We start from the raw sequence: 27,205 nt of genomic DNA, 5'->3' as shown, positions 1-27,205 counted from the left end.
AGCTGGAAAGGAAACAAAGGAAAGTGTCACCGTGATATTTTATGAAAAATCCCTTCGCCAGGATTTCTTCTCCTGGGAAGCCTCAGCTTCTCCATGTTTTGCTGCTTTGGAGTATGATTTGGAGAAATATGTACCCAGCATGTGAATTGTTTTAATTTAATGACCAATCACAGTCCAGCTGTGTCAGGACTCTGGTCAGGCACAGGTTTTTATTCTTCATTCTTGTTCTAGCCTTCGGATGTCTCCTTTATCTTTCTATAGTATAATATAGTATAGTATAATATAGCATAATATCATATCGTATAATATAATGTAATATAATGTAATATAATGTAATATAATATAATATAATATAATATAATATAATATAATATAATATAATATAATATAATATAATATAATATAATATAATATAATGTATCAGCCTTCTGAGAACTTGGAGTCAAATTCTCATCTCACCTCGTCCTGGGGACCCCACAACAGCACAGGAAAGCTGCTGGGAAACCCTCCTGGAGAGCTGGTGTTGCTGGGTGTGTGTTCTGGAGCACAGGGAAGCGTTCCCTGGGTGATGGATAACTGAGCTTTGTGGCACTGCCAGCTCAGGGAAGCACTTAAGCAAATGGTTTTATTGAGGGCAGGGAGATTGTTAAATGGAACCCCTGGAATATGTTGTGCTGGGCTTTCCCGGAGCAGTCAAATGAAATAAATAAACTTTGGAGAACAAATATCTATCAAACAAACCCCTCAGGCTTCCCCAACCGTTGTCATCTTCATAATCTTCACTAAACCATTTTGGTTTTTTCGTGGACACTCACAAAGCAGCATATCTGGCAATTTTTAGCAATGTTTCTAGCTTTTTCTTGGATTTGGGGGTTGTTCCCATGGAAAGGAGGGGTGAGGTTGGTTTAGAAACTCTGCCTGTGGTTCACTGAGTCCCTGGGAGTGGTGGCATTGATATGAGGGGATGGATGGATGATAGATGGGGAAGGAAGGAAGGAAGGAAGGAAGGAAGGAAGGAAGGAAGGAAGGAAGGAAGGAAGGAAGGAAGGAAGGAAGGAAGGAAGGAAGGAAGGAAGGAAGGAAGGAAGGAAGGAAGGAAGGAAGGAAGGAAGGAAGGAAGGAAGGAAGGAAGGAAGGAAGGAAGGAAGGAAGGAAGGAAGGAAGGAAGGAAGGAAGGAAGGAAGGAAGGAAGGAAGGAAGGAAGGAAGGAAGGAAGGAAGGAAGGAAGGAAGGAAGGAAGGAAGGAAGGAAGGAAGTTCTCAACCATTTCTTTATTATTGAAAATTCTTTATTATTGAAAATATTGTAAATATTCATGATAATATGAATTGAAAACGTTCCTTTGAAAAATGCAGATTTAATGTTAGAATCCCACCTATCATTTGCAAAAAAAAGACAAAAACCAGTTAGGTGTGAAGCATTCATATTAAGGTTATGATTGAAGCCTCATGGCTATAAAATTTTAACATTTCTGTGTTAATGTTTCATCTTTTTCATCTGCTTTTGACATTTATTAGTAATATCCCCTGAAATCTGTTTATATTGATTTAAGATTAATCTTTTATAGTTAATTCCAATAAAAATTTTAATGGTCATAAATTAGATCCTCCCCTGCAACATGTTCAACAGCTCTTTCCCTCATTTGAGAATGTTTAATGACTTCTTGTGGTGATTAGGCAGAAATATTACAAGAGGAACATGATAGTTCCACGAAGGTTAAAGTAACAAAGATATGGGAGAAGAACGGATTCAAAAAACCCAGCCATGCCACTGGATGAGCTGTCTGGCATTTCATGGCTGCTCTTCACTCCTTTGCAGAACCTGATACTTCATATTGAGGTCCAAAGAGTGTTTAGTCCAAAGAGTGTCTGTAATCTGCCTGTAATTCTGGCTGTGCCTGCCATTGGCCCAGGGCTCTGCAAACACAGCTGAGAACTGATAACAGCAGCTCATAAAGCCCCAGGTCTTCACAGTCAGGAGCAGCAAATGAAGGAGCCACAGAAACGTCAAGGTAAGGCTCTCATTTTCTTATTTTTATATATATTTTATATATATATATTTATATATATTTATATTTTTTTAATATATTTTTATATATATATATTACATATTATTTATTTCAAGGTTCTGGAGAGCTTTGCCTCACTGATGAACGCTCATCACATAGCATAGCTTAGATGTATAAATGATAAGGATTTATTTCCAATGTTTTAGGATTTGGAGGGAGACCAGGAGAAGAAAGAACTGAAATTCAATGAGATAGAAGGCTTTAATGACAAGGGCTTGAATAAAATCCTGCTTTTCAGGAAAATGAACGTTAGGGGTTTTAAGTTTTAGGATGGTATCAACTGGGGCCACACAGCAAAAGGGGATTTTAGTTTGTGATGGAGGGAAAGGATGGGTTAAAAATGGCAGCAGGTGCACACAATGATTTAAACTGTTATTTCACTCACAAAATAGTTCATTCTAAAGTATTCTTCCCTTCTGTGGGTCATCACTAAAACATGTGAAAGTGTTCTGATGTGCCAGTGCAATGCACACCTGCTCCCACACTTCCTTAACTGAAAAGAACCAATTTCTCTGTATTTAACTCTGTTTTATGAGGTTAAATCCCTTAACCACAAGCTAAATGCAGTGGTAGCTGCCAGTGTGTATTGACCTGGCTGCTGAGATTTGTTTTAATTAGTTTTAATTAGTTTTAATTCGTTTTAATCAGTTTGATTGCTGGTTCACAGTTCGGTGTTGATGGCTCTGGGTTGTTCTCTGAGCCAGCAGAGCCCCCTTGGCTCAGCACTCCTTTCTCACCAAAAATATTAAAAATAAATTTGGGAAAACCTCGTGTTTTCCACAGCTTTTTAAGGCACTGACTCCATTGAGTTATCTGCCATATTTCAGTTGTGATTCCAGCAGCAACCACTGTGCCATGAGCTTGTACACACTCTGTTCTGCCACTGCACAAAAAAGCAATTTATCTCTGTCTTGCCTTCCCCACGTGTCCTGGACACGCCCTCAGAGTTTATTCCAGCTGTTCTCAGGTATATTTCTAACCAATCAAGTTCCTCATTTTTAAATGAATAGCCTTGTGTTTGCTCTATGGGCGAAAAGAACGTTTAAAAAAGGGAAAAAGGGGAAGAAGATTTAATTTGTTTTCTGTTTCAGAAATTTTAGTAACCTGTGGGAAACTTCATGGTTAATTTCAGGAGTAAATTGTTCTGTGTTCAGTGATTTGCAGGGACCAAAATGCGTTTCTGAGTGTAATAATTTCATAATCTGCACTGGGCGAATTATCTTGAACTGGAGACTTATTGCGCATAGCATTTAAGTAGAGTTTTATTTAAACCTCAGGATTAGGTGATGTGGCTCACAACCAGAACAATTTATTAAAAATTTTTAAATTAAAAATCATATTTTAATTAAAATGTGTTAATTTATAAACATTATTAGCAACCTTTATAAATATAATATATATAATTATATATAATATATTATATTATTATATATAATAATATATAATATATATTATATATATAATAAATTATATATATAGAATATATATATGTGTATATATATATATATATAAAATTATAATTTAGAGCTGTTGCTTGTGTTTCTCTTTGTCTGATGGGGTTTCTCTGGGTTCCTAGATGGGCAGGAAGTTCAGTGGGCTGGAGCTCACCCTCATTGCCCTCTTCACCGTGGTGACTGTCATTGCCTGTGTCCTCATTGGGCTGCTGGCCACAGGAGAACCCGGGGTCAAATCTCCAGGTGAGAGCTTCCCCTGGCTGCTGCTGCAAGGACAAAAACCCCTCTGGCATCTGCCTCGGGGCTCCTGCTCTTATCAGTACCCAAACGCTCTTATCATCACCCAAAGGTGAATCATGGCCAGTCCTGGCTGTGGGTGAGACAATCAAAGTTATCATGAATGCAATAAATGATGTGAGTCAGGGTTTATTGTCGTGAAAAATCTCTTATCTCTCCCTGCGCTGATTGGACTTTCCTTAGGAGCATGGAGCTCAGATAATCGCAATTTTTGGAGTATTAAAAAAAAAAAAAAGATAATTCTGAAAAAAAATCTCCGCCTGATCCCTGTGTGGGAGCGGACAAATTGTGTGGAATATTATAATAATCCTAAAATCCCTCAGTGTTTCTTGCTGAGGCACTGATAAATCAGGAAACCCTCGTGTCCCAGGGCTGTGATGCAGAGTACCTGCTTTACTTCCAGTCCCATTCTGTGTAATTCCATTCACACACAGGGACTGAAGTAAAAACCTTGGAGGTGAAAATGGCAGAAAAATAAAAATTATTGCTTATACAAGGCAAACAACTCTGTGTTTTAGTAAAACTGCCCATCCAGACTATTATCTGCATGTTATTTTTCTTGTCTCTGTCATTGACAGGAGTTTTTTTGAGCAAAAAGCACAAGTGCAGCTGGTGCAAAGAGGCAAATCTGGGGCTGTGTGTCCATCTCAGCCCAGGGCACTTCACAGTCCTTGCTCCAAACAGTTCCCAAATACATAAAATAACTTTCAGTGCTCCCTTTAATCAGCTAAAGCTGCCCACCTAAAATTCAGTCCTACAAACCTGAAATCTAAAGGAGTTTTTTAATCTACAGTAGCATTATTTTCCCTGATGCTCCAATTCCAGCTCCTCTGGAAAAATCTGGCTCAGAGGAAGGAGCACCAGGACAGCCCAATTAAAGAAGAGAAAAGTTCTTCCCTTTTTTTTTTTTTTTTTTTTTGCACATATTTTCAATGGAGCAGAGCACATTGACAGGAGTAACTGAAAAGTGGACTAATGAAATAAAATTATCAAAATTACCTCTATGATTGTGAAGTTTTCACATCTGAAATAATTGTGTGCCGTTTTTCAAAGGTAAAAATGAATCACAGAAGCCATGGTTGATAGTGATTTGGATTTCTGCTGTTGTTAGGGAAGCAGGCAGCAGGAGCTGAGTTTAGAGGGAATCAAGTTATTCCTGCAGTTTAGAGATGCTGGTATTAACCCATTCCTTTATTTCCCTGGTATTAACCCATTCCTTTATTCCTGGTATTAACCCATTCCTCTATTTCCCTGGCAGACTTTTTCCCACAATGTCAGGATACACCAGTAGCACAGAGAATTGACTGCATCCCAGATGAACTTGCAACACAGGTTGGTAACGTTCTGGAAAATACTAGAAAAGAGATTTTTATCCCATAAAACCTCCTGCTTATTTATAGAAATGTCATTTGTCTCTGCTAGCTCAGGTGTTTCCTTAACCTGTTTAAATGTGTGATTTCCCCAGTGTTTGCAGGATTTCAGCCCTTTGACAGCAGGTCTGATTTCTCTGGTTTAGGCAGAGGTGGCAAAAATATTGGTCAGAAATCAAGCAGTTAAAAGAGTTACCTTTGGTTTTTAACAACTTTTTCTGAATGGTTTCATTTGGTGTGATGGTCAAAAAGTGGCACTTAGAATAATTCAGAAGTGATGGCCTTTACTGGGATGTGCCATTTTACAAGGTGTGGTCAGAGTTTCCTTTCAGACCCACTTTGGATCATTTCTTTTAATATAATATACATCATAATATAATAAATCAGCTTTCTGGGAGTGTGGAGTCCAATTCTCATCTCTCACCTTGTCCTGGTTGGGGTGTCTGAGAGAGCAGAGTATGGAAAACACCTTTTGGCTTAAGAATCTTGGAGTTCAAATTCCCATGAAAAGCATCATCTCAGGCTGGGTGAGCCTTGGAGCAGCCTGGGATGGTGGAAGGTTCCCTGCCCATGGGAGGAATTGGAATGAGAGGAGCTTTGAGGTCCCTTCCAACCCAAACCATTCCATGATTTTATGATGCCCTTTATTTTTTCAGTGCTTTCACATTGAGAAGGTTTTAGTAATAGTTACTCCTGAAAGACTATAAATATTATAATTTTATTTTTATTATTATTATTTATTATAATTAAATTATAAATGTTAATATTTATTATCATTATTATTTTCATATTTATTATGAATTTTCTTGTTTTCTGGTGGATGCCTGGTATCTATCTTTGATCTGGGGAGGGGCAGCTTAAGGGAGAGAAAAAAACCCCAGTGTGATGTGGGTTACTTCTGTCATTCACAGAGCTGCAATAATTGTTACCCAGCTGTTTGAACCTGGAGGAAATCCCCACCTAGTTCCAGAGCTGGCTGTTGTTAAAGCCTCTCCTGCCATGGGTTTTGTTATGATTTGTAGCTCAATAAAGTCCTGCAGGGGATGGGTTAGGAAAGGTTCAAATCCCAGCCTGTCCTTGCCTCTTCAGGCTCCTTCCCTGCCCCAGGAAGAGGCAGAGCCCTGCAGGAGAAGCCATGCAGATCATTTAAATCTGTAATTACTGCCTCTGAGCCGGTCACCCCACGAGCAGGGAGGGCAGCAGTGCTGCTCTGCTCTGCTCTGCTTGCAGCTGGGAGAGAATTCAAAACCATCAAACCACAGCTCCCAGCAGAAAAGTAGACGCAGATTGCAACGCTGAGGGTGCCTGATATGGAATTTAGCGGTAAAATAAATGATTTCTGAATATTAGTGAAGAGCAGGCAGCAGATTGGACAGGGTTAGAGATAAATATCACGTTTAGTCCATGGGGAAAGTCAGTATCCCATCCCAGTGATTCCATTCACTCCTGGGCACATTTTGCCCTGGTTGTGGTTTGGTTCCTCTAGTGCAGGAATCTGTGAAACTGCATCACTCTGCTGCAGTGGTTTGTGTTCGTGTTTGTGGTTTTCAGAGTAAACAGCAGCTGGGGAAAATGGCTTGGCTAAGCTGATCTGCAAGGGTTGGTGTCTGCCTTGAGTGCCTTGGTCACTGAGGATGTCCAGGGTGGCGCCAGAAAATGAGTGGGATTGCAGAAATGAGAAGTAAATAGGAGAAAGAAAGAAAGAAAGAAAGAAAGAAAGAAAGAAAGAAAGAAAGAAAGAAAGAAAGAAAGAAAGAAAGAAAGAAAATGAAAAGAAAATGAAAAGAAAATGAAAAGAAAATGAAAAGAAGGAGGAAATAGAGAGGAGATGGAGAGAGGAGAAAGGAAGGCAGAGAGAAGAGAAGAGGAGAAAGGAAGGCGAAGAGAAGAGATGAAGAGAAGAGGAAGGCAGGAAGAAAACAACAAAAGAAAAGAAATAGATATTTTTTTTATTTGATCATGTGGTTGGTGAAGATAGAGCTGCTGGAAGAAGGAAGATATTCAGGATCTATTCACTGCTGTGGAAAATTGCCTGGAGGTCTGCTCAGACAAGCAGAACACAGCAGTAAAACAAGAATCCCACTGAGCAGAGCTGGAGGAGGCCAGGCTGACACCTCTGAAAGCTCAGGGAAGGGGGAATTGTTGCTTTGGGCTTGGTTTCTGTGCTTTTCTCCCCAAAATGCCCTGCTGGAGGAGGCCTGTGTGGATGCACATTGAAGCTCAGCACGTGGCCAGGCTCCTCTTGGAGCCCTTGGAGCTCAGCCCGTGCTGTACCCCAGTGCACACAGTGCACACAGCTTCCTTGTATCCAGGGTAATTCCCAATGAAGCTTTGGGTGCTGGTGTCTGTTGTGCTGCTTTTACAGCCCCCAGCCTGGGATCACAGCGTTATTTATGGCAGATGATTGCTTTTACAACAGGCTCCCCAGTGTCTGTGGTGAACTCTGCTCCTTCCCCTGTGCCAGGCACCGCTCCTGCGTTCGCTTCCTTGCGCAGATATAAAGCTCAACGTGCCACAGAAATAGGGATCTGCCAGGATAAGATCCAGCTGGAAAAATGTCACTGGACTGTGAAGGAACTGCTGAAAATAGTTGAGGAGAATTCAGGAGAAATAGCTAGGGAGAAGAAAAAGGTGCTTAGGAAGCTGGGAATGTGGATTCTTGAAGTGCCAGGTTTTAGGGAAATCAGTTTATTCTGCTTTTTATGGGATGGTCTGAGAAGAGGATGGAGGTAGTGAATCTGTTCTTATATTTAGGATATTCCCCCATATATGAAGGAAATGAAGTGAGGGGATAAAGCTGAGATCTCTGCAGTCTTGGAGAGCTGTGTGCTTCCTCTCCTTTGCCCTGGTTTATAAATGGGAAATGGGGAGCTCTCAGCGGGCATCTGGGCAGGTGGGAAGTGAGCCTGGGTTTTTCACAGCCTTACAAAGGCTCTGTGTGTCAAAGGAGAAAAATGAGTCCCTACAGCTCTCCTCCTACCGCCCTTAATTTTGGCTTGGAACCTGATGGAAATGACAGCAAATGTTTTCTGATGGGATGATTCTATGACAGAGAGGAAAAACATTCACCTGTTTGGTGAATCTGGGGTTTATTTTGGGTGGTTTTGAGTGATTTCTGTGCTCTGTAAAACCACTATCAAATAAATGCCCTGAGGCTTCCCAAGGCAGTGGCTTTGTGAGCTCCTGCAGCACCTGCCTGATTGCTGGGCTGGAGCTGCCTTATCTTTTATCTGCCCAGAGCCTCTGAAAGTAATTTAACCTGCACTGAGCAGTCTGGGCTCTCCAACCCCAAAGCAAGGACAGCAGCAGTGCAGGTTTGGGCTCATGTCCACCTATTTCAAGCTGCAGAATATTTTATATATTTATTACAAGCACCAAAAGCATTTTTGCACATTCAGAGGAAGGCGGAAAGAGCTTCTGGTAGCGGAGAGGTGAAAGTGAGGTTTGGAAGGTACCTTTTGGAGCAGGGTACCTGAGGTCACTGATGGAATCACCCTTTGCCCTCAGTGGAAGTTGCTTTGCCACTGTTCTTTGCCCTAAGTAATGAATGGGGGTTTGAGGAGAGAAAATGGGAGGAAACTTTGTGATTCATTGCCCCAGTCTTATCTCCAAACATAAACCTCTCACCCAGAGCACATGAACAAGCTCATTTCTAACAGCAGAGCAAAGGAATTCCAGCTTTCTAGTGAATGTGTGGGTAAAGCATGGTGCCACTGCACTGAGACAGAGGCTTGAAAAAATAGGTTTATTAAAAAAAAAAATTATCTCAATTTGAGGTTATGCAGAAGCAGTCTAACTATTTCTGATACTGGAAAATTACATTAAAATGTAGATATGATGCACAATGTTTAATTATGCATTTTTAGATGTTTATTACATGTTAATCCCATGATAAATTTCACCCCCTCTCCGGTGTGTGACTTTTGGTCAGACTCTGCTGTATCTGTCACAGCAGAGAGATGTAGATTATTGAACATAATCAATAATTTGATATGATATATTATATATTATAATATATAATATATATTATATTATAATAAATATATATTATCATTAATATGATTCAATAATAGAATAATATAATAATTCATTAAGTATTGAATAATAATTCAATAATATAACAATATATTATTGAATAATATAATAATTCAATAATTATTTAACAATAATTGAATAATTCTTTTACAATATTTAAATTATTCAATAATTCTTTTAAAATATTTGTTTTACCTGTGGATCTTGTCTTGTCCTTAAGAAAGACTGCATCTCCAACAAGCAAGTTTTCTCTGAATCCATAAAAACCTTTCTAGTGTTTTTTGTGCCACCGCTGAGTTCACTCCATGGGGTTTTTCAAAGCAGGGCTTGACCCGAGCGCAGAAATCCTGAAGGTTTCTGGTGTTTGGGGTGAAATGTGCACTGAACCGGTTTGGTGTGGGCGTGTTTGCATGACCCCACTGATCTGTGCCCCGCTGTCCTTGCTCAGAGCACCTGCTCCCGCCGCGGCTGCTGCTGGAGCCCCCAGAACGACGCCAACGTGCCCTGGTGCTACTTCTCGCCCAACCACGGCTACAAAGTGCGCGGCTCCGAGAGGTCCACGCAGGCAGGTGAGCTCTGGGCTGGGCCCCAGCTCCCCCATCTCGGCATTTCTGCTGGTCACAGCGACTCTGAGATCCCCACCAGCCTCTTTTCCCAGCCCAGCAGTCAAAGGAGGAGTCGCAGTTCTTCTGTTCTGGTTCTCGAGGTTGTTTATTGTTTCATATTTATTACGTTCTTTCTCTGACCCGCCGGGGTCTGTCTGGCAGGTGGGGTTGAGGCACACTGGGGTTATCTTTTTATGCTAAAAACTACATCTACACTATTTACAATAACTTATTTACTATACTAAAAACTACATGTACACTATTTACAATAACTTCCCAATGCCCATCACCCATGTTAGACAGTGAGCTTCTACTCTAAACCAATCCAAAAGTGCCACCATCACCCAGAAGATGCAGGCTAGGAAGAAGAAGGAAAAAGGACAAGGCATGCCCAAATTTCTTCCTCTTGGGACCTCGAGCCCCCATTCCAAAACCCTCAAAAATCTATTTTTCACCCCGTGACAAACTATTATTCTACTTAAACTTTCTTGACTTGTAGTTCTTCATATAAAGGTTGGTGGTTGTTTTTTCCAAGGGCTCAATCAAAGGCACAGGGGTCTGGGGCTCCAAGGTCTCTGAGCCCCCCGGGCAGGGGCTGGAGCCCTCCAGGGCAGCCAGAGGAATTTCCTGGGTTCTGACATACCCCCCTGTTTGTCTCCCAAGGGTTTCAGGCCACGTTGGACAGGCTGCCATCCCCTTCCCTCTTTGGGGATGACATCCAGACCGTGCTGCTCACGGCCGAGTATCAGACAGACAACCGCTTCCACTTCAAGGTCAGCTTTGTCCTCTGCTGCCCCACGGCCTGTTTGCTCTGCCAGATGTGGGGCTGCCTGTGCAGGGAGTGTAGGATTGGTGCCTCTGGAGCACTCTCATGGTTCCCAGTGAAGTTTTTTTGCTGTCCTCCCTGCTGTTGCAATGCCTCAGGCTAACGGGGGCTCGGCGCACTGGGAATTCTGCATGAAAAATCACCCAGACCTCTGGAAAGCTCAGCTTTCCTATTATCCACCATTTGTCCTCATCACAGGAAGATTTGGGGGGATAAATGTATTTGCTTAGTTTTTGCTGATGGCCCAATCACATCTCTCAATCATTTTGACAGACAATATTAGCTTTTCCAATGGTTTGTGTTTTCCATGAGAGCTCAAGCTCTGTGCCATGGATGTGGGGTTGAGAACCTTCTGGGGGAGACTTTGTCCTGTGGCGGGTTCCTGGTGAGCCAGGGAAACACAGAGACAAATATTCTGAAGAAAATGGCTGAAAATGAGTAATTAAACTTGGAAGTAGATAATAATGAAAGCAGAGGAGGAGACCGGGATAAGGGTGGAAATACCCTGAGTCAGAACTGGGTGGAAATACCCTGAGTCGGAACTGTGGATAATGCTGGAAAATGTCTGTATTGGGGATTAATTCTGTCAAGGCCCAACCCTTGTGTTGTGTCAATGTGTGCAGATCACTGACCCCAATGCTAAAAGGTTCGAGGTCCCTCACGAGCACGTGAAGCCCTTCCAGGGATCCAGGGCCTCCAACCCCAGCTACAACGTGGAGCTGAAGCAGAACCCCTTCGGCCTCGTGGTGACCAGAGCCAGCAATGGCAAAGTGCTGTAAGTCCTGGAGGGCCTTCCTTGGTGACACAGCTGTCACTGGGGCTCCCTGAGAGCCACACCAGGTGCCACCTGTGAGGTGTCCTCGTGGACACAGACTCGACTTCTTCTCTCTTCTTGGCTGCTGGATGTGCCTCATCGACTCTTGGGATGAATTTGGGGGCAAAGTCTGAGGTGGGAAGCTCTGTCTGAAGGGTTTCAAGTGTGGCTCTCTGATCATGTTGCCCCAGTGCAGGGGAAATCTCAATATGGGGAATTTTTATTGCCTGTGGGACTCTGCCAGTTCTTCAAACCATGTGGGAAAATTCCTGATTTCCTTTTATCTTCTTTACCTTTTAACTTTTTTTTAACCTTCCTTTACCTTTTATCTTCTTTACTACACTTGTGCTGAGGCCCTGAACCGCCAAAATCAGGCTGCCCTTTACACCTGTGTTATCCAAGGACAGCTGGTTGTGTAAGGCTGTGTGTAAAATATTGAATGAACTTGAGCATTGGATTGTCTCATCCCATTCATGTTCTAAAAATAAATGAATGGAACCAAAGCCACCAAGCCAGAGGTGTCCAAGTGCCCTGAGAGCAGGGAAGTGCCAGATGAAGGTGCTCATTAAATCAGCCAGAAATGATTAACTGTCACAGGGCTGGGCCACCTGGATTAGCAAGGCTTCGAGTTTCATTAATTGAGGGTTGCTTTTTGCTCTTATTAGTATTGTTTTCTTGCCTGGAATCCTTTGTCATGATTGATTTGCAATTACAGAGGGCACAGAAGATGGACTTGGCAGTCAGCAGTGCCTGACTGATTAAACAGGTACAGGGAGGGGGATGAGACACCTGAGGGACCACACTGAAACAATTCTCTGGAATATTGTCTAAATTTCCTTAAGCCTTCGTTTAATTTCATCAAAGTGTTTGCATTTGGGTGTCTAAAGAAAAAATGACGTGAAAAAATATTTAAAAAAAAAAAGACGAATGTTGGGCTCTGAGTTTGAGGCTCTCAAAGGAAGCTGTTGCTACCATAGGGTAAGGGCAGAGATAAATCCTTGATAAATTTCTTTGCATGACGTTTGCACTGATTTTTCCCCAGCTCTTAAACAGAGAGGCCTTTTTGTAGAAGGAGAATATGTCATTGCCAGATTCATTGCCAAAGTCTTGATTATTTTGATAAAGTCTGTGACTGTCCACCAGCAGTTGTTCCACTTGAGGCCCCAAGAGAGAGTCCTGATTCCAGCAGCAGCTGGAAGATAAACCTGAAAGATCTGTGTGGAGACCTGACTGTGCCACCCATCTCCAGCTGAAATGACCAGAAACATTCCTTGCAACAACCCTTGGTAAAACCCTTCCTTTTTTTCCTCATATTTTTTTTTTTTTGCACTTTTCCACCAGGTTTGACACCACCATCGGGCCCCTGCAGTACGCTGACCAGTTCCTGCAGCTCTCCATCAGGCTGCCCAGCAGCAACATCTACGGCATTGGGGAGCACGTGCACAAGCAGTACCGGCACGATGTCAACTGGAGAACCTGGCCCCTCTTCAGCAGGGACACTCCCCCAGCTGCTGTGAGTCTGGGCTTCTTCCCCCTCAGCCTTTTCAGTCCTGCCACCCAAACCTGGCTGGGAGCACGTTCGTGAATCCACCCGAATGAAATTAATTGTTGCGGATCGGAAGCTGGTTCTGTGTTTGGATGAGAATAAATTGTTATGGATTGTGAGGGTGCTCACAGGGTTCTTGGATGAGGGAAGAGATGAGGATCTGACTCCATGTTTCAGAAGGCTTGATTTATTATTTTATGATATACATTATAGTAAAACTATACTAAAAGAACAGAAGAAAAGGTTTCATCACAAGGCTAGCTAAGAATAGAATAAGAAAGAATAACAAAGGTTTGTGTCTTAGCTCTCTGTCCAAGCCAGCTGACTGTGATTGGCCATTGATTAGAAACAACCACATGAGCCCAATCCCAGATGCACCTGTTGCATTCCACAGCAGCAGATAACCATTGTTTGCATTTTGTTCCTGAGGCCTCCCAGCTTCTCAGGAGGAAAAATCCTAAGGAAAGGATTTTTCATAAAAGATGTCTGTGACAATGGATTATTATAATTTAGAAGAAAACACCTGAAGGAAAGGACAAAAAGAAGGATTCAGTTAGTCTTGGGTTTGACAGAAGTTACTGGAACAATAGAATTGGCACAAGAAATAAAACTTCCTTGTTAGTTTATCAGTATCCTTCTTTGGTGAAAATTCCAGCATTTATTATGGATTTACTAGAGGCTGTTGCCATAAAACAGAGGGGTTGCATAGCAGTGCTGTCTTGAAGGATTGAATTTGAAACAAGGTAAGGATGTTCATCCATTTAATTCAGCCCAAGATATTGTTTTTGATAGACATCATATCTGCCTAAACATTTGGCACAAATGTTTCATTTTATTAGTTTAGTGTTATTTGAAAACAGGAACAAGTTCAGGTCAAAAGAGGAGATATTTACACTTTTACAGACCTGGGTCACGAGCTTGCTCTCCTTCTGTTTCTTGTTCTAACATAATTTACATTCAAATATAACTCAGTAGTACTAAATTCAGCCCACTGAAGCACTTCTGCCTGCGGAGTTTTCCATGAAGACTTTTCAGGCACTGTGTTGTTGCTAACAGTTCCGTGGTAGTGGTGGGTGTTCCCTGGTTTTTATGTTGCTGTGCAGTGGAAAACCAGTGGATAAACCTTAATAGATGAGTCTTCAGCTTCTACTGATAATCAGAATAAATAACATAGTAGTAAATAACAACAGGCTTTGCTGAGGGCAGGGTTCAGTTCCGCTGGACAGGCTGCCTCAGCAACATCCTTGGAGCTCAAATTATGGAAAAATTCTCCTTAACAGCTGCTTCTTTCCAAGGTAAAATATGTCTGTCAGCTGTTATTTGTTGTTATCATTTTCTGGCTCTCCCTTTATGAAGCAATTTTGGTGACGCCCATTTTGTGGTAATTGTAAGATTATTTTCACCATTGCCTCAGCTTCATAAAGCAACTCCCTGCTTTGAGAGAGAACTCTTGTTCCCCTGCAACGGGAGAGAAATGGACTGAAACCTGAGGGTGAGAGGGCTGCATGTAGTTAATTAATAATCTGGAATTTGTACCCATTGCCTTGAGGTTCCTCCTCACTCTTTGCTCTGGATTGAAGACAGTTCTTGACTGAATGGCTCCACTGAGTGCAGACTCATTAAGCTAAAATGACACTGAACAGCACCAAGTTGGGCTAGTTTCAAATTGCTCAGGCTCTGTTTCTTGTTCATTTGAACTGAATTTGCTTTTTCAGGAGAAAATACACAACTACTGCAACAACTGTTAGCATCTCTCAGGGGTTATGTTGCTAATAATAACAGCAGAAATAAAAAAACAATTAGAAAGGAAATGAAAAAGCAGCGAGGCACTCTCCTATTTCCATAGATTAGGCATCAAAATTATTGCCTTGTAGGATGAATAGAAATATAGATTGGATGTAAAATCTAATCTGTGGTGAAAGGGAAGCACCTCTCAAGTTCTTGATGAGCACATTTATTCACCAGAAATAGAGCTGCAATATCTGCCAGCTTTCCTGGAGATCCATCAGATCTGTTGTCTATTTATTGGGTAAATTCTTGTTTTAATGGAAAATAAAGGAGAATAACACTAGGAAAACAAGAACATATAAAACAGGAATGTTTCAGGGTTTAAATTTCTGCTGTTTGCTCCATTTTGAGACGTTTTGAGTTCTACCTGTGACATATTTTGGAATATTCTGCAGCAGATCCTGTTATTAGATATTGATCACCTTGTCTGTTGCCTCTATTTTAGACAGTGGATAACTTGTATGGAGCCCATACTTTCTTCCTGTGTTTGGAAGACAACACTGGAGCCTCCTTTGGTGTTTTCCTGATGAACAGCAATGCCATGGGTAAGAAACCTTTCTCTGGAGCTCTGAGCAGTGCAGTTGAATTTCTTTTGAAATTATTGCAATAAAACTGAGCTGATGTAAGTGTCCCTTCTTAAAAACACCTCCAATATCTGAGGGCAGTCATTACCCTGTGTCTAATAATATTTCAAACACAAGCAGTGAGTAGCTCCCAGTTAACTGGAGGATTTTGATGGAAATCTGAGGGTCAGGAATTTATCCAAAGGCTGTACAGGTCTGCACTGGAATAAGAGACTGAATTTGGAGTGAACAACACTTGGAAGTAAATGTCCTTTAATCCCTTCAGATAAGTGTATTTGTATTTATGTGTACTGAGCTCTGCACATCTTTGGGCTGGAAAGCTGTACTAAAAATTCAAGATAAAAGGTTGAACCATTGGATTTCTTCTGATGCTCTTCTCTGGAGGATGTAAAGGAATGGAAATAGGGACACATAAAGAGTTGTCTGATTTCCCCTTCTTTGCAAGTTCAATGAATGGTTTAGGGTTCTATAGGCATTCTGTGGTTTTTTCTTCAGTAAATTCTCTAATCATCAATTAGAAAAGTTACTTTAGCATTTCCTGTCCTTCAGAACTGTTTTTGTGCCCTCTTGCCTGGCAGAGTTTGTGGTGCAGCCTGCTCCAGCAGTGACCTACAGAACCATTGGAGGCATCCTGGATTTCTACATCTTCGTGGGGAACACTCCAGAGCAAGTAGTCCAGGAGTACCTGCAGGTACCTTTACCTACAGATTATGCATTGGGCAGTGTTTTTCAAAATGCTTGGGATTTATTTTATCATATTCTTTTGCTCTGGGTGCTGGAGAGGACACCATGCTCAAGGCCCAAGAGCTCCAAAGTTCATAAATCTGTAATTTACACCGTGGCCTTTAGGGATGGAGATGGTCTCTAGAATAATTTATGTTTCCTTGGTCTTGTCATGAGGACAAATGCCTGTTCATATGGCAATATTATGGGATAGAGAGTGTGTTTACACAATGTCTGGATCTTATGATCACAAGATATCACTGAGTGTCTTTTGCACTTCTTGAGATCATCCATGATTCCAGTGACACCTTAAAGAATGGGCGTTGTCCCAAAATACTGGTATTTATTAAAATAAATAAAAAATAGGGAAAAAATATTGTGTTTAGGAGTGGGCTATTGGAGTAAATTTGGGAAATGTGGTGATGCCTTACCAGGGCTCCCTAAAACCAGAGGGCAGACAGAGTTGAAGGAATAAAAAGCAGTTCTGTTGATTGAAGCCCTTCAGGTACATCCAGGGCAGCCCAAGCCCCTCAGGGCCTACACCCAAACTGCCCCACGGCTCATGGCTTTCACACTTTTATAACTTTGGGCCATTTGCACTTTGGGGGTTCATCCTCCAATTCCAGCTCCAGGTAATGAAGGCATTGAGCCCCAGTTTGCTGCCCCAGCTCACTTTTGTTTCCATCTCTGGGCCCTGAGGCAGTGAGGTGTCCTTGATTGCCAGGCCTGGAGAGGAATTGTTGTGTCTGCCCCAAATGGGACAGCAGCAGCTGGCACTGGGTGTGGAGCTCAGAGTTACACACTAAAGAACTGCAGGGTTACAGAGAGATGGAAATAGAAAAGCTCAAATCCTAAAGCATCAGTGGGAACAGGGAAGGGGAATGGGGTGACCCGGGGTGTCCAGCAGCACGTGGGGTTTGTGTTTTCCCCTCCCAGCTTGTGGGACTGCCAGCCCTGCCTGCCTACTGGAACCTGGGATTCCAGCTCTGCCGCTATGGGTACACGTCCCTGGACGAGGTGAAGGAGGTCGTGGAGAGGAACAGAGCTGTGGGACTGCCCCACGTGAGTATGGGGCTGGGGAGCGCTCTGGGATCCCACAGCCGGCTCGTCTTCCATGAGCTTGGGTTAGGAAACCTGTGGTGCCAAAGGTTTTTGTGCATTTTGATGTTAGACCCACTATCAGAACGTTGGATGAGGGGTGGAGCATTGAATTGTCTCATCCCATCTAACTGCAGTTAGATTTATTCAAACACTTTCTTGTAATAATTTTTCTTTTATTCTTTCCAACTCTATCCAGTTTTTTTCTCTTGAAACATTTTGTATTTTCCTGTGGATAGTTATGGAACCATATATTATTCTTAATTGACAGTACAATTAACTTTTAAAATTAGACTTTAGGGGACGTGAACCTCGTGTCTTCATTAGAATAAAAATAGCCTAATATTCAGCTAATATTTGGGAAGAAAAATAATAAAAATCCTTACCTATCACTTCCCATGGAAAAGCTGAACTCCCTTCTCTTTCAGGATATCCAAATCATTGATATTGATTACATGGAGGAGAGGAAAGATTTTACTTATGACAAAGAGAAATTCAAAGACCTCCCTCAATTTGCATCTTATTTGCATGCCCATGGACAAAAATATGTCATCATATTGGTAAGCACTTATTTACTCCTTTTTTCCCTTGTGAACACTTCCATTACAGTTATTATTATTATTATTATTATTATTATTATTATTATTATTATTCTTTCCTTACTCTATGCAATTACTTCGTTTACAGCCAGTAATAATGGATGGAATATCCTGATTTCTTCTTCTCTTTGTGGTTTTCTAATTTCTTTAGGATCCTGCTATTAGCACCCAAAAAATGATTGATGGAAGTCCCTATGGAAGCTACGTCAGGGGATCGGAGAGAAATGTCTGGGTCAATCACTCAGATGGAAAAGTGCTGGTTGGGGAGGTAATTGTGCTTTTACACACTTGAATTTCATCTGTTGTCACTGTTGTGGTTTACTTTAGCTCAGGGGATTTGTCTCTCAGTGAGAGCAAAGTTTGTAAGGTTCTCTTGTAGGCTATGATAGTTCTCAACCTTTCTTAGCTTTTTTTCCCAATTGTTTACATTTAAAAGGTATTTTTCACTGATTCTACATTAAAAAAAATTATTTTTTTAAGTTTTAGTTTTTTAAATGAAAATAGAACTAAAATAACAATTAAAATTGCTAATTTGCTCACATTAACCCTATTTTTTTTTAAATTAACACTAACATTTTTTTACATCAAAGGGTAGTTTGAAGGCTCAAGGGACATTTCATCAACCAGCTCCTATTTATTTCCAGTAGCAATTGAAGAGTCAGATCCCACATTATCCTTTTAATTTATAAACTTAACTTCCATTGAGAATTTTCTCAGCTGTGTATTGTTGACTCACAAGAAAAGCAATTGAAAAATTCAAAGTTAAGAAATTCATACTCTTTGTGCTTTTCAACCTCCCATCCAACCTGAGCAGGTCTGTGATCTTATATCAGGGTTTTTTAATCTCATTCGAGGTTTTATGAATTGTTTTCCTTTGAATATTCCAGGTGTGGCCAGGGGAAACTGTGTTCCCAGACTACACCAGCGCTGAGTGCACGGACTGGTGGGTGAATGAGTGCAAACTGTTCCATGACATGGTGCCCTATGATGGAATATGGATTGTGAGTAATTCAAGATTTTATTTTTTTTTTATTTTTAAAATATAAGTGATAGCAGATGTTTATTACATTGAATTTTTATTGGATTGAAAGGCATTTTTGCAGTCAGAAAGGAGACATGGAAGAATAGCCACTAGTGGTTCCTTAAAGGATGACAGAATAGAGTGGAAGACTTTTTTAGGGAAATGTATTTAAGGCAACATTATTACATCCTGCATCTTTCCTTTCCAGGACATGAATGAAGTGTGCAGCTTTGTTGCAGGCTCAAAAACAGGTTGTGCAGACAATAAGTTAAACTACCCTCCTTACACTCCCAGTAAGTCCACCTACTTTAATCAGAATAATAAAATACGAAATAAAATGTTAATTGCCTTCAAGGTTACAACATGATTTTAGTGTAGTTCTTATGGGGTGGGGTTTGGACATTCCTATTGACAGAAAACAGTATTTATGTGCTTGTATTTGTATACTTCAGGTTTATAGAGCTGCCTCTTTTATCTCATCACATAAATACTGGATATTGCCATTGCCTTAATTATGTCTGATAACGCAATGATCCTTTTGCACTGTCAGTGGTTTTTCAGATATTTGCAGAACTAAAATGGAGTTCATAGTTTGCATTAATAGTAGATTTAAGTAACCTTTGCCAGTGTGCTGTCAGATGGTGATTCAGGAATTTAGAGCACAGCTCCCACTTCCCTGGATGGGTGCAAAGCTCAGGAGTGGAAATATCACAGACCAAACCAACAGCCAAGAGCAGCATTTTGGTTTTGGAGTAATTAAACTGCCTGAGTGAAAGAATAAAGAGGAAAAAAGGGGCTTGCATATCATAAATGTGCATTAAAGATTGGAAATATTAATAATAAAAATGTACCTTACCAGTGTTTGTATTCCTTCCTTCAAGAGATCCTCGACAGACTCATGTACGCCAAGACACTTTGCCTGGATGCAGTGCAGAGCTGGGGCAAGCAATATGATGTCCACAATCTTTATGGATATTCCATGACCCTGTCCACTAGGAAGTAAGGAATGCATGCTGAAATCCTGCAGGGGGGTTTCAGAACAGTCCCTGACCTGTGTTTTCCAAAACACCACGAGATGTGGCTGCTAAAGGAACGAGATCCCTGGAAAATTCTGTGTTACCTCCAAGCCAATTTAGCCAAGGCAAAATCCACAGCCTGGAACTGGTAGGAAAAGCCACAAATTGGCTGCCAGAGCTGTGCAAAGAGATTATTTCAGATTAATCTCTTGAACCTTGCTAAAACACACCTGCAAAGGGGCCCCCACCCTTGGGATGAACGATCAGTGCGAATCGGTGTGAATCTGCCTTGTTCAGAATTTTTGATATTTGAGCTGTGTTTCCCTCTGTGTGATTCCAGCCTCATTCCTTTCCAGGGCCCTCGACGCGTTGTTCCCAGGAAACAGAAGCTTCCTCATCTCGAGGTCCACTTTTGCAGGATCAGGGAAGTTCGGGGGACACTGGCTGGGGGACAATGCGGCCACGTGGGACCAGCTGAGATGGTCGATCCCTGGAATGCTGGAGTTCAACCTCTTTGGAATTCCCTATGTAGGACACCAGTTCCTGCCATCCTTTCAAATCAGAGAACAGATTACCGAACCAAGCACTCTCGAAAAAAACCGCTTACACTGGCACCTCAAAATCAACCCTTTTTTAGGAATCTCCTTTGAACATTTCTTTTCAATCATCGATTTTTGATTTACCCTGTTTGATTTTTGTGGCTGTAGTGACATAAAACTGGATGACAAACTTATTATCTTCTATATCCCAATCTACCTCTTATTTTAGCAATTTTTAACACCGGTGGGGGATGTGAAACAATTCCTGGTTTTCTTATAATTTCAAATTAGAGACATCCACTTAGAAGGGAAATAACCAGAATCCTTTTTGTGATTTAAATTTGGCTTTGAAGCTTTTTTTCCCATGCATATGATCACCAAACACAAAGGTAAAATATGGAAGAAGCAGGATGATGGGCAGTGTTAGTGAGTGATAGTCAGGTTTTTTTTTTAATTTTTGGCATAGCTGGATTTGGGAGACGAAGGCTACAGATACGTTGTACCTTTTGAGGTGCACTGTACATACAACACATTCTGATTTTTTTAATTTTTTTTTTTTTAAGGTTGGAGCAGATATTTGTGGTTTCTTTGAAGACACCACAGAAGAGCTTTGCAGACGATGGATGCAACTGGGAGCATTTTACCCATTTTCCAGGAACCACAATGGTGAACTCGTCATAGTAAGTTGTGCTTTCTGTTCAAAACTGCTTTGTGTTGCACGACCACATTTCCTTTAATACCACTTCTAGTCCTCACTCTCAATGACCATCTTGAAAACAGAACCTTAAGCTGTCTTTATGGAAATTATAGATGGGAGAGGCTGGGTTCCATAAGGGTTAATTGAGAATGCAGCTGTTTGGCAACAGTTTTATGAATATTTGTTGCTCAAACCACCAAGGAACATTGAGGTCTGTGTGAGCCACCAGGCTGAGCCCTGGGAGCTCCTTGGCATGAACATGAGTGCCAGGATGAATCCTGGAATAACCCTGATGGACAAGGAGGGACAGGACACCTGGTCACAGCACCAGTGCAGAGCTGCCCCACGGAACCCCAGTGTCGCAGGCATCTTTTCCTTAAAATCCTTTCTTAGGACCTTTCCTGCTGGAGCTGAAAAGTTTCAGCAACAAATGTAAACAATGGTTATCTGCTGCTGTGGAATGCAACGGGTAGATCTGTGATTAATCTCTTGTAGATGTTTACATTTACTGACTACTCATGGCAGAGCTGCTCTTGCTCTCTGCCGAGACACAGATCTTTGTTATCATTCTTTCTATTCTATTCTTAGCTTAGCTAGCTTCTGAAGAAGTCTTTTCTATTTCTTTTTAGTATAGTTATAAGGTAATATATCATAAAATAATAAATCAAACCTTCTGATCATGAAGTCAACATTCTCTTCTCTCCTGAAAACCCTTGTGACCACGGTCACGCCCCAGCCCCTCTGAAACAGCTTTTCACAACTTTGGCAAAGTGTTTCTGAAAACCTGGCAATAAAACCAGTGGATATTTGTTTGCAGCATCAAGATCCAGCTGTGTTTGGCTCCAACTCCTCGCTGGTGAACAGCTCCAAGCACTACCTGAACATCCGCTACACTCTGCTGCCCTACCTGTACACGCTGCTCTACAAAGCTCACACCCGGGGGGACACGGTCACCAGGCCCCTGCTCCACGAGTGAGTCTGGCAGTTTATATCAGCAGGGAAATCTGACTCATTTCATACTGCTAGCGGACTTTCTAAACCTCTATCCTGTGAAAATGCACATTGGGGTATCCGTGGGTGACTTCCCAATCAGTGAAACCCCATCTTGGCCTAATCAGGAGGTGATTTTTATATGGCATCCTTTAGTCATGACTGGGAACAATCAGTACCCAGAAACCTTCGGGTTGCTGCTGATATAAATCACAAAAAAACCTCAATCTCTGCTCTGTCCTTCACTTTTATTCAGGTTCTACTCTGATGAAACAACCTGGGACATCGACAGGCAGTTCCTGTGGGGCGCTGGGCTGCTGATTTCCCCTGTTCTTGAGCCGGTAGGTTTGGCTGGTTTGGGATCTGTCTGGTGGCCACGGGCCATGTTGGGTCACCAGCTCTCTCTCCTTCATTATTGCTCCCAGTGAGAGAGCCCAGAGCACATTTTTATCCCTGCTGAAACAGAAAATCCTGCAGGTAAATCCTGCTCGTGTTTTCCAGTCTTCTATGGAGCCAGGGATATCTGGTCTGATGTTCTGCTTTACCTCATCTTCACATCATCTCTGAATTTCCTTTGGAATTCACATCTGAATTTCCTTTGGAGTCAGCTCCTCTTGCTGCATTTCAGCTTCTCTGTGGCACAACAAGAAAACAAAAAGGTTGTGGCTTATTCTGTGGCAGAATCTTGTAAATAATGATTTCTCCTGCCAGCAACATATTTGCCACGGAGAAACATGAAATATTTGTTAAAGACAGAAAGGGAAGGCGAGAATGTGGAAGGTGCCAGCCCCAAAATAAATGGAAATAAAGAAGATAGAGAGATACCTGTGGATAGGATCTGGTTCACTGGGTTTGAAGCATTGTGGCTTTGGGTGACTTTGCAGAGCAGCAGTTCAGTCACACCCCAGGAGCTTTTCAGAAATCTGCTTGGATTGCCCTTCTCCCTGTCTGGACAATCCTAAACACCAGGAAACAGCAAAGTGTAGCAATTGCAGTGATTTTGCTCTCACGCTGAACTTCAGCTTTATTGGAAAATTGAGTTTATCTGATTAAGTTGAAATATGCACCTTGTTTCTTTATTCACTTTTAGGGTGTGGAGTCCACTCGTGTGTACTTTCCTGAGGCAGAGTGGTACGACTACGACACGGTAAGGGAGTGCAGGGATATTATGGGATATTACATCATTTTCTAAATGGGATTGTGATGAAATAGGATTGTCAGCCCTGCTTTGGGGACAGAGACCTGAAGGAAGGACTTTGGGGTTATCTGGAAGACAAAGGATGAAGGGTGGTGGGATAAGCACAAGAACTGACACCTCAAGAAAGGGCTCGGATTATGACATTAAATCAGAGTGATATGCAATTATATTATTTTATGTGCCCATTAGCCCATAGATATTTACATAACTTAAGCCTTTTTTTATAAGGAACAATTTGATGAAACTCGGGATTTAAGAAAACATTCCCAGCAGTGGATAATGCAAAATTCCTGCTCTCTTCTCAATCTCTGTCCATCAGGGTGAACCACTGCAACTGAAGAAAGTGTGGCACGATTTACCAACCCCAGAAGAAAAAATGGGGCTGCACCTGAGAGGAGGATACATTTTCCCTACTCAGAAACCAAACACCACCACAGAGGCAAGGTAGGATCCCAAACAGAACACTTTTAACATTTATTTTCCCCCATAATGGGGCTGAGGACTTCTAGGCTACAAATAACAGCAGCCCATTGTATTTAGGATTTTCACCTTGAAATGTGGGAATAGCTGTGATCCAAACCTCACTTCCACACCTTTAGTAACGAATTATTTGCATAGAAATTTTAAAATTCACCAAGTATTTTAATCCATTTGCATGAAAATGAAAGGAAACCAAGGATTAAACTTAATTAAGGCAATTCTCCAAGGATTTGTGACCCTGTTGGGTGTTTCACTCTTGCATGAACATGCAGAATGCACCAAGAGTGTTCAGATGTTTGTTGGACACATAAATCTCTTTCCACAGCCGCAAGAATCCAATGGGACTCATAATTGCCCTGGATATCAACAATGAAGCTTCTGGGGATTTGTTCTGGGATGATGGAGAATCCACAGGTGAGCAGCCACCAACAGTGAAATAAATACGGTTAACAAAGATCTAATGTGCTCAGATCTCAGTGTTCCTGCTGGAAGAGAAGATATTGTAACACACTGCTGCTACTTGCTCATAAATCAAATGGTTTTCATCACTTTGAAGCAGAAAACTGTGACTGTTATTAATGTAAGATTGAAGTCACGACTTAATTCTGCAGAAGTAAAGAAAAAAAAAACCCAGAAATCTCTACTCTAAGGTCAAACCTCTGGTTTTCAGGAGAAATCTTTAGATTGTCAGGAGGTGACAGGATGGGGTTTTCCTATGGGATTTAGGCAAACCACTGCCCATCCAGGGAGGTGTCTGAACATCAATATTGGAAAACTTTATTCATTCCACTTGCACATCTCCTTTTCCTTGTGGCCTGTACCAACAGCATCTCCCAGGAAAACTCCCAAGCCTCTGCTTTTTGGAATTTAGTGAAAGCTGGGGCTGCTTTTCAGAAACAGAGCGGTGATTCAGCTGATCACTGCTGCCATAAATCCAGCAGGCCTGGGGTGGCTGCTGTGCCTGGGGGCCACAGCTCCACGTGCTCCAAAGCCACCGCTGCCCAGCACAGCCATGAAATTCCGTCACTTCGTGGCCTGCCCAAAACTCACAGGCTGCACTTCTACAGGGGGAACCATTTGCAATTGGCTTGTGATGGCAGGATTTGTCTTTTCGTGTGTGGAGGGGAAAGAAAAAAAAAAAAAATTGGCTTTGATCACATTTTGTATTTCTTTTTCCCGGTCATGTGTTATTTCCTCTCTTATGGTTCCATGGCATTTATCATTATTATTATTATCATCATCACCATTATCTTTATATGAAGAAACCTTACTTAGATCACATTAAAGGATTAGTTTTGATCAAAAGTTTTGTATTTAAGACAAACTAAGAAGAAGAAATAACGGTACAATAAAAAAAAAAACCACTACATTTTAGAAGAGCTGCTTTCAATGAATTTTTGTGGAAAAAATTAGGCCTCCTGGGAGGCTGGCCAAAGGAAAAAGGGCCATTTCAGTTCCTCAAAGAAACATTAGCAAATATTTGAGTTGCTTAGTGCAGCTTTGAATGCAGTCCTAATAATTAAGTTTATTGGTCTCTAGCAGTGGCACAGCCCTGCTTTAATTTCATTCTTTTCTGCACTCCAACTGTAACTTCTTTCTTTACCTTTTAGGCACAATTGACAATAAGGCCTACATTTACTATGAGTTTAAAGTTTCCAACGTAAGTATTTGATTTTAATTTCTGATTTTTATCCAGGATCTTTTAAGAGCATCCTTTTATCTCTTTATCCTCCTGTAAGATTTGCTGGAAAACAAAACATTTGCCAAAACCAAGAGGAATCATGTTCAAAATACTCCCATTTAACTGGGATGAAATCTGTGGTGTTTTTTTCTCCTATTTAATAGAAATATCTAATTAACTCCTATTTCCTTCCATGTAATAAACTCAGCAGCAATATTCACTGAACAAGAGAACTCTAAAGCACAAGAGGCATTTAAAGCAGTGTCAAAAAGGACAAGCATGGTGTGTTTGTGATTCTCAAAATAGTGGCATTGTAAAAAATATATTTTTTTATTCTGTGAAAATACAGCTGAATGTCTCCAAAGAGTGAGGGAGACCCACACCTTGCCTGAACCCTCAGAAACTACACTGGGATTAAGTTTTATTGTGTTATTTTAAGCTGAAAGTGCCTTTGCAGGGTTCATGGGCGTCAGGGCGGAGTCCCGATAGTGTTTCTATCTAATATTGATAGTAGCTATCACCAAACAAGGGTTGCCAACAGCATATTATGTAATAATTATGTAACATATTATCTGTACAATGGTAATTATAATAATAACATTAAACTTGGCTAAAGGTATTCATTCCTTTGCCATGATGGAAGAACATAAACTAAATGAGAGAATGCAGAGGAACATGAGTGAAGCACATAAATTAGCAATGTTTTAAATCATAACTAATCAAAGAATTGTTTGTAGATAAGACAAACGATTGTTGCTGTTGGAGTTTGAAACCCCAGCAGCCAATTCACGGCCTGCCTGTGACGACATTTGAATTAACAATTAACAATTAACCTCAGGGTTCCCAGGGAGGGCAATGGGGAAGTTCCACACACGTGTCACAGCCATGGTGCGTTTCCTCTGCTTGCACTCTCCATCTGAAAAATAACTAATGGCACGGAATAGCAAGTGGTATTTTTTATATATTAGTGGTATTTTTTATATATTAGTGGTATTTTTTATATGTTAGTGGTATTTTTATATCAAGAGAAGCGAGAACCTTTGAATGTTGGAACCCAGCGAGTCTGGAGTTCACCTGCCCTGTCACAGACCCACCCCAGCCTTTCTTTACTTCCCAAGCAAGGAAAAAATGCTGAAACACAATTCTGAAGATTGGTTTATACATGGTATAAAAGCTTTATTGTGATAACAACAAGCAGAGCAATAATTAATATGTTTGGAAAAAGATATTGGTTTATTTATGCTATAATGTGAAAATATTCATAGAAAAAAAAAAGTTAAATCAGGAGATTTTTAAAAGAAGAATATGACCACTGTAATTACTTTTCAGAATGTTCTGCAAATGACTGCTACACACAGCAATTATGTTGATCCAAACAAACTGAAATTTGAGGAAATCAAGATATTGGGATTGTCCCAGGAAATAGCATCAGTTAATGTGACTCAGAACAATGCTGTGCAGAATTATATCCCTGATCTCTCCTATGATCCTGCAACAAAGGTAAAGCAATAACAGGGAAATGGAAAGTAAACATATTTAAACGTGCATCAACTTTATTTTATATATTGCAAAGGACAGTACTCAGTGCCAATGTTGTTTCAATGAAATACAATGTGAATTTTATTACAGAATAAAAGTACAATTGCATTCAACTCTGCTGCATAAAAGTTCATCTAAGTTATGCTCACAGTGCAGCAGACAGCTTATTTCATGTATTTATTCCTGTTTGCTTCCAAGGAAGCTGTGGCATTAACTCCATATTTTTAGAGTCTTAAT

At 41.1% G+C, this 27,205-nt stretch overlaps 1 protein-coding gene across 1 annotated transcript in view; it reads left to right on the top strand.

The window, feature by feature from the left end:
* Positions 1 to 1,826: 1,826 nt before the first annotated feature.
* Positions 1,827 to 27,205, top strand: part of SI (sucrase-isomaltase) — a 45,246-nt gene continuing 19,867 nt past the window's right edge. Inside the window, exons 1-24 of the mRNA XM_058030985.1 lie at positions 1,827 to 2,011; positions 3,645 to 3,771; positions 5,078 to 5,151; positions 9,673 to 9,793; positions 10,493 to 10,602; positions 11,279 to 11,430; positions 12,811 to 12,982; positions 15,249 to 15,348; positions 15,966 to 16,078; positions 17,047 to 17,172; positions 17,637 to 17,768; positions 17,959 to 18,075; positions 18,695 to 18,808; positions 19,037 to 19,121; positions 19,710 to 19,827; positions 20,201 to 20,372; positions 20,947 to 21,063; positions 21,898 to 22,052; positions 22,327 to 22,411; positions 23,161 to 23,217; positions 23,588 to 23,712; positions 24,074 to 24,162; positions 25,359 to 25,408; positions 26,759 to 26,929. Coding sequence (XP_057886968.1) covers positions 3,645 to 3,771; positions 5,078 to 5,151; positions 9,673 to 9,793; positions 10,493 to 10,602; positions 11,279 to 11,430; positions 12,811 to 12,982; positions 15,249 to 15,348; positions 15,966 to 16,078; positions 17,047 to 17,172; positions 17,637 to 17,768; positions 17,959 to 18,075; positions 18,695 to 18,808; positions 19,037 to 19,121; positions 19,710 to 19,827; positions 20,201 to 20,372; positions 20,947 to 21,063; positions 21,898 to 22,052; positions 22,327 to 22,411; positions 23,161 to 23,217; positions 23,588 to 23,712; positions 24,074 to 24,162; positions 25,359 to 25,408; positions 26,759 to 26,929 — 2,682 coding nt within the window. The 5' untranslated portion in view covers positions 1,827 to 2,011. The remainder of the gene's footprint in view (positions 2,012 to 3,644; positions 3,772 to 5,077; positions 5,152 to 9,672; positions 9,794 to 10,492; positions 10,603 to 11,278; positions 11,431 to 12,810; positions 12,983 to 15,248; positions 15,349 to 15,965; positions 16,079 to 17,046; positions 17,173 to 17,636; positions 17,769 to 17,958; positions 18,076 to 18,694; positions 18,809 to 19,036; positions 19,122 to 19,709; positions 19,828 to 20,200; positions 20,373 to 20,946; positions 21,064 to 21,897; positions 22,053 to 22,326; positions 22,412 to 23,160; positions 23,218 to 23,587; positions 23,713 to 24,073; positions 24,163 to 25,358; positions 25,409 to 26,758; positions 26,930 to 27,205) is intronic.

The sequence above is a fragment of the Melospiza georgiana genome, chromosome 10, assembly GCF_028018845.1.
Source record: "Melospiza georgiana isolate bMelGeo1 chromosome 10, bMelGeo1.pri, whole genome shotgun sequence".
In the NCBI taxonomy this organism is placed as follows: Eukaryota; Metazoa; Chordata; class Aves; order Passeriformes; family Passerellidae; genus Melospiza; species Melospiza georgiana.
The sequence above is the reverse complement of the archived record's forward strand: the minus strand, read 5'-3'. Positions and strand labels throughout refer to the sequence as shown.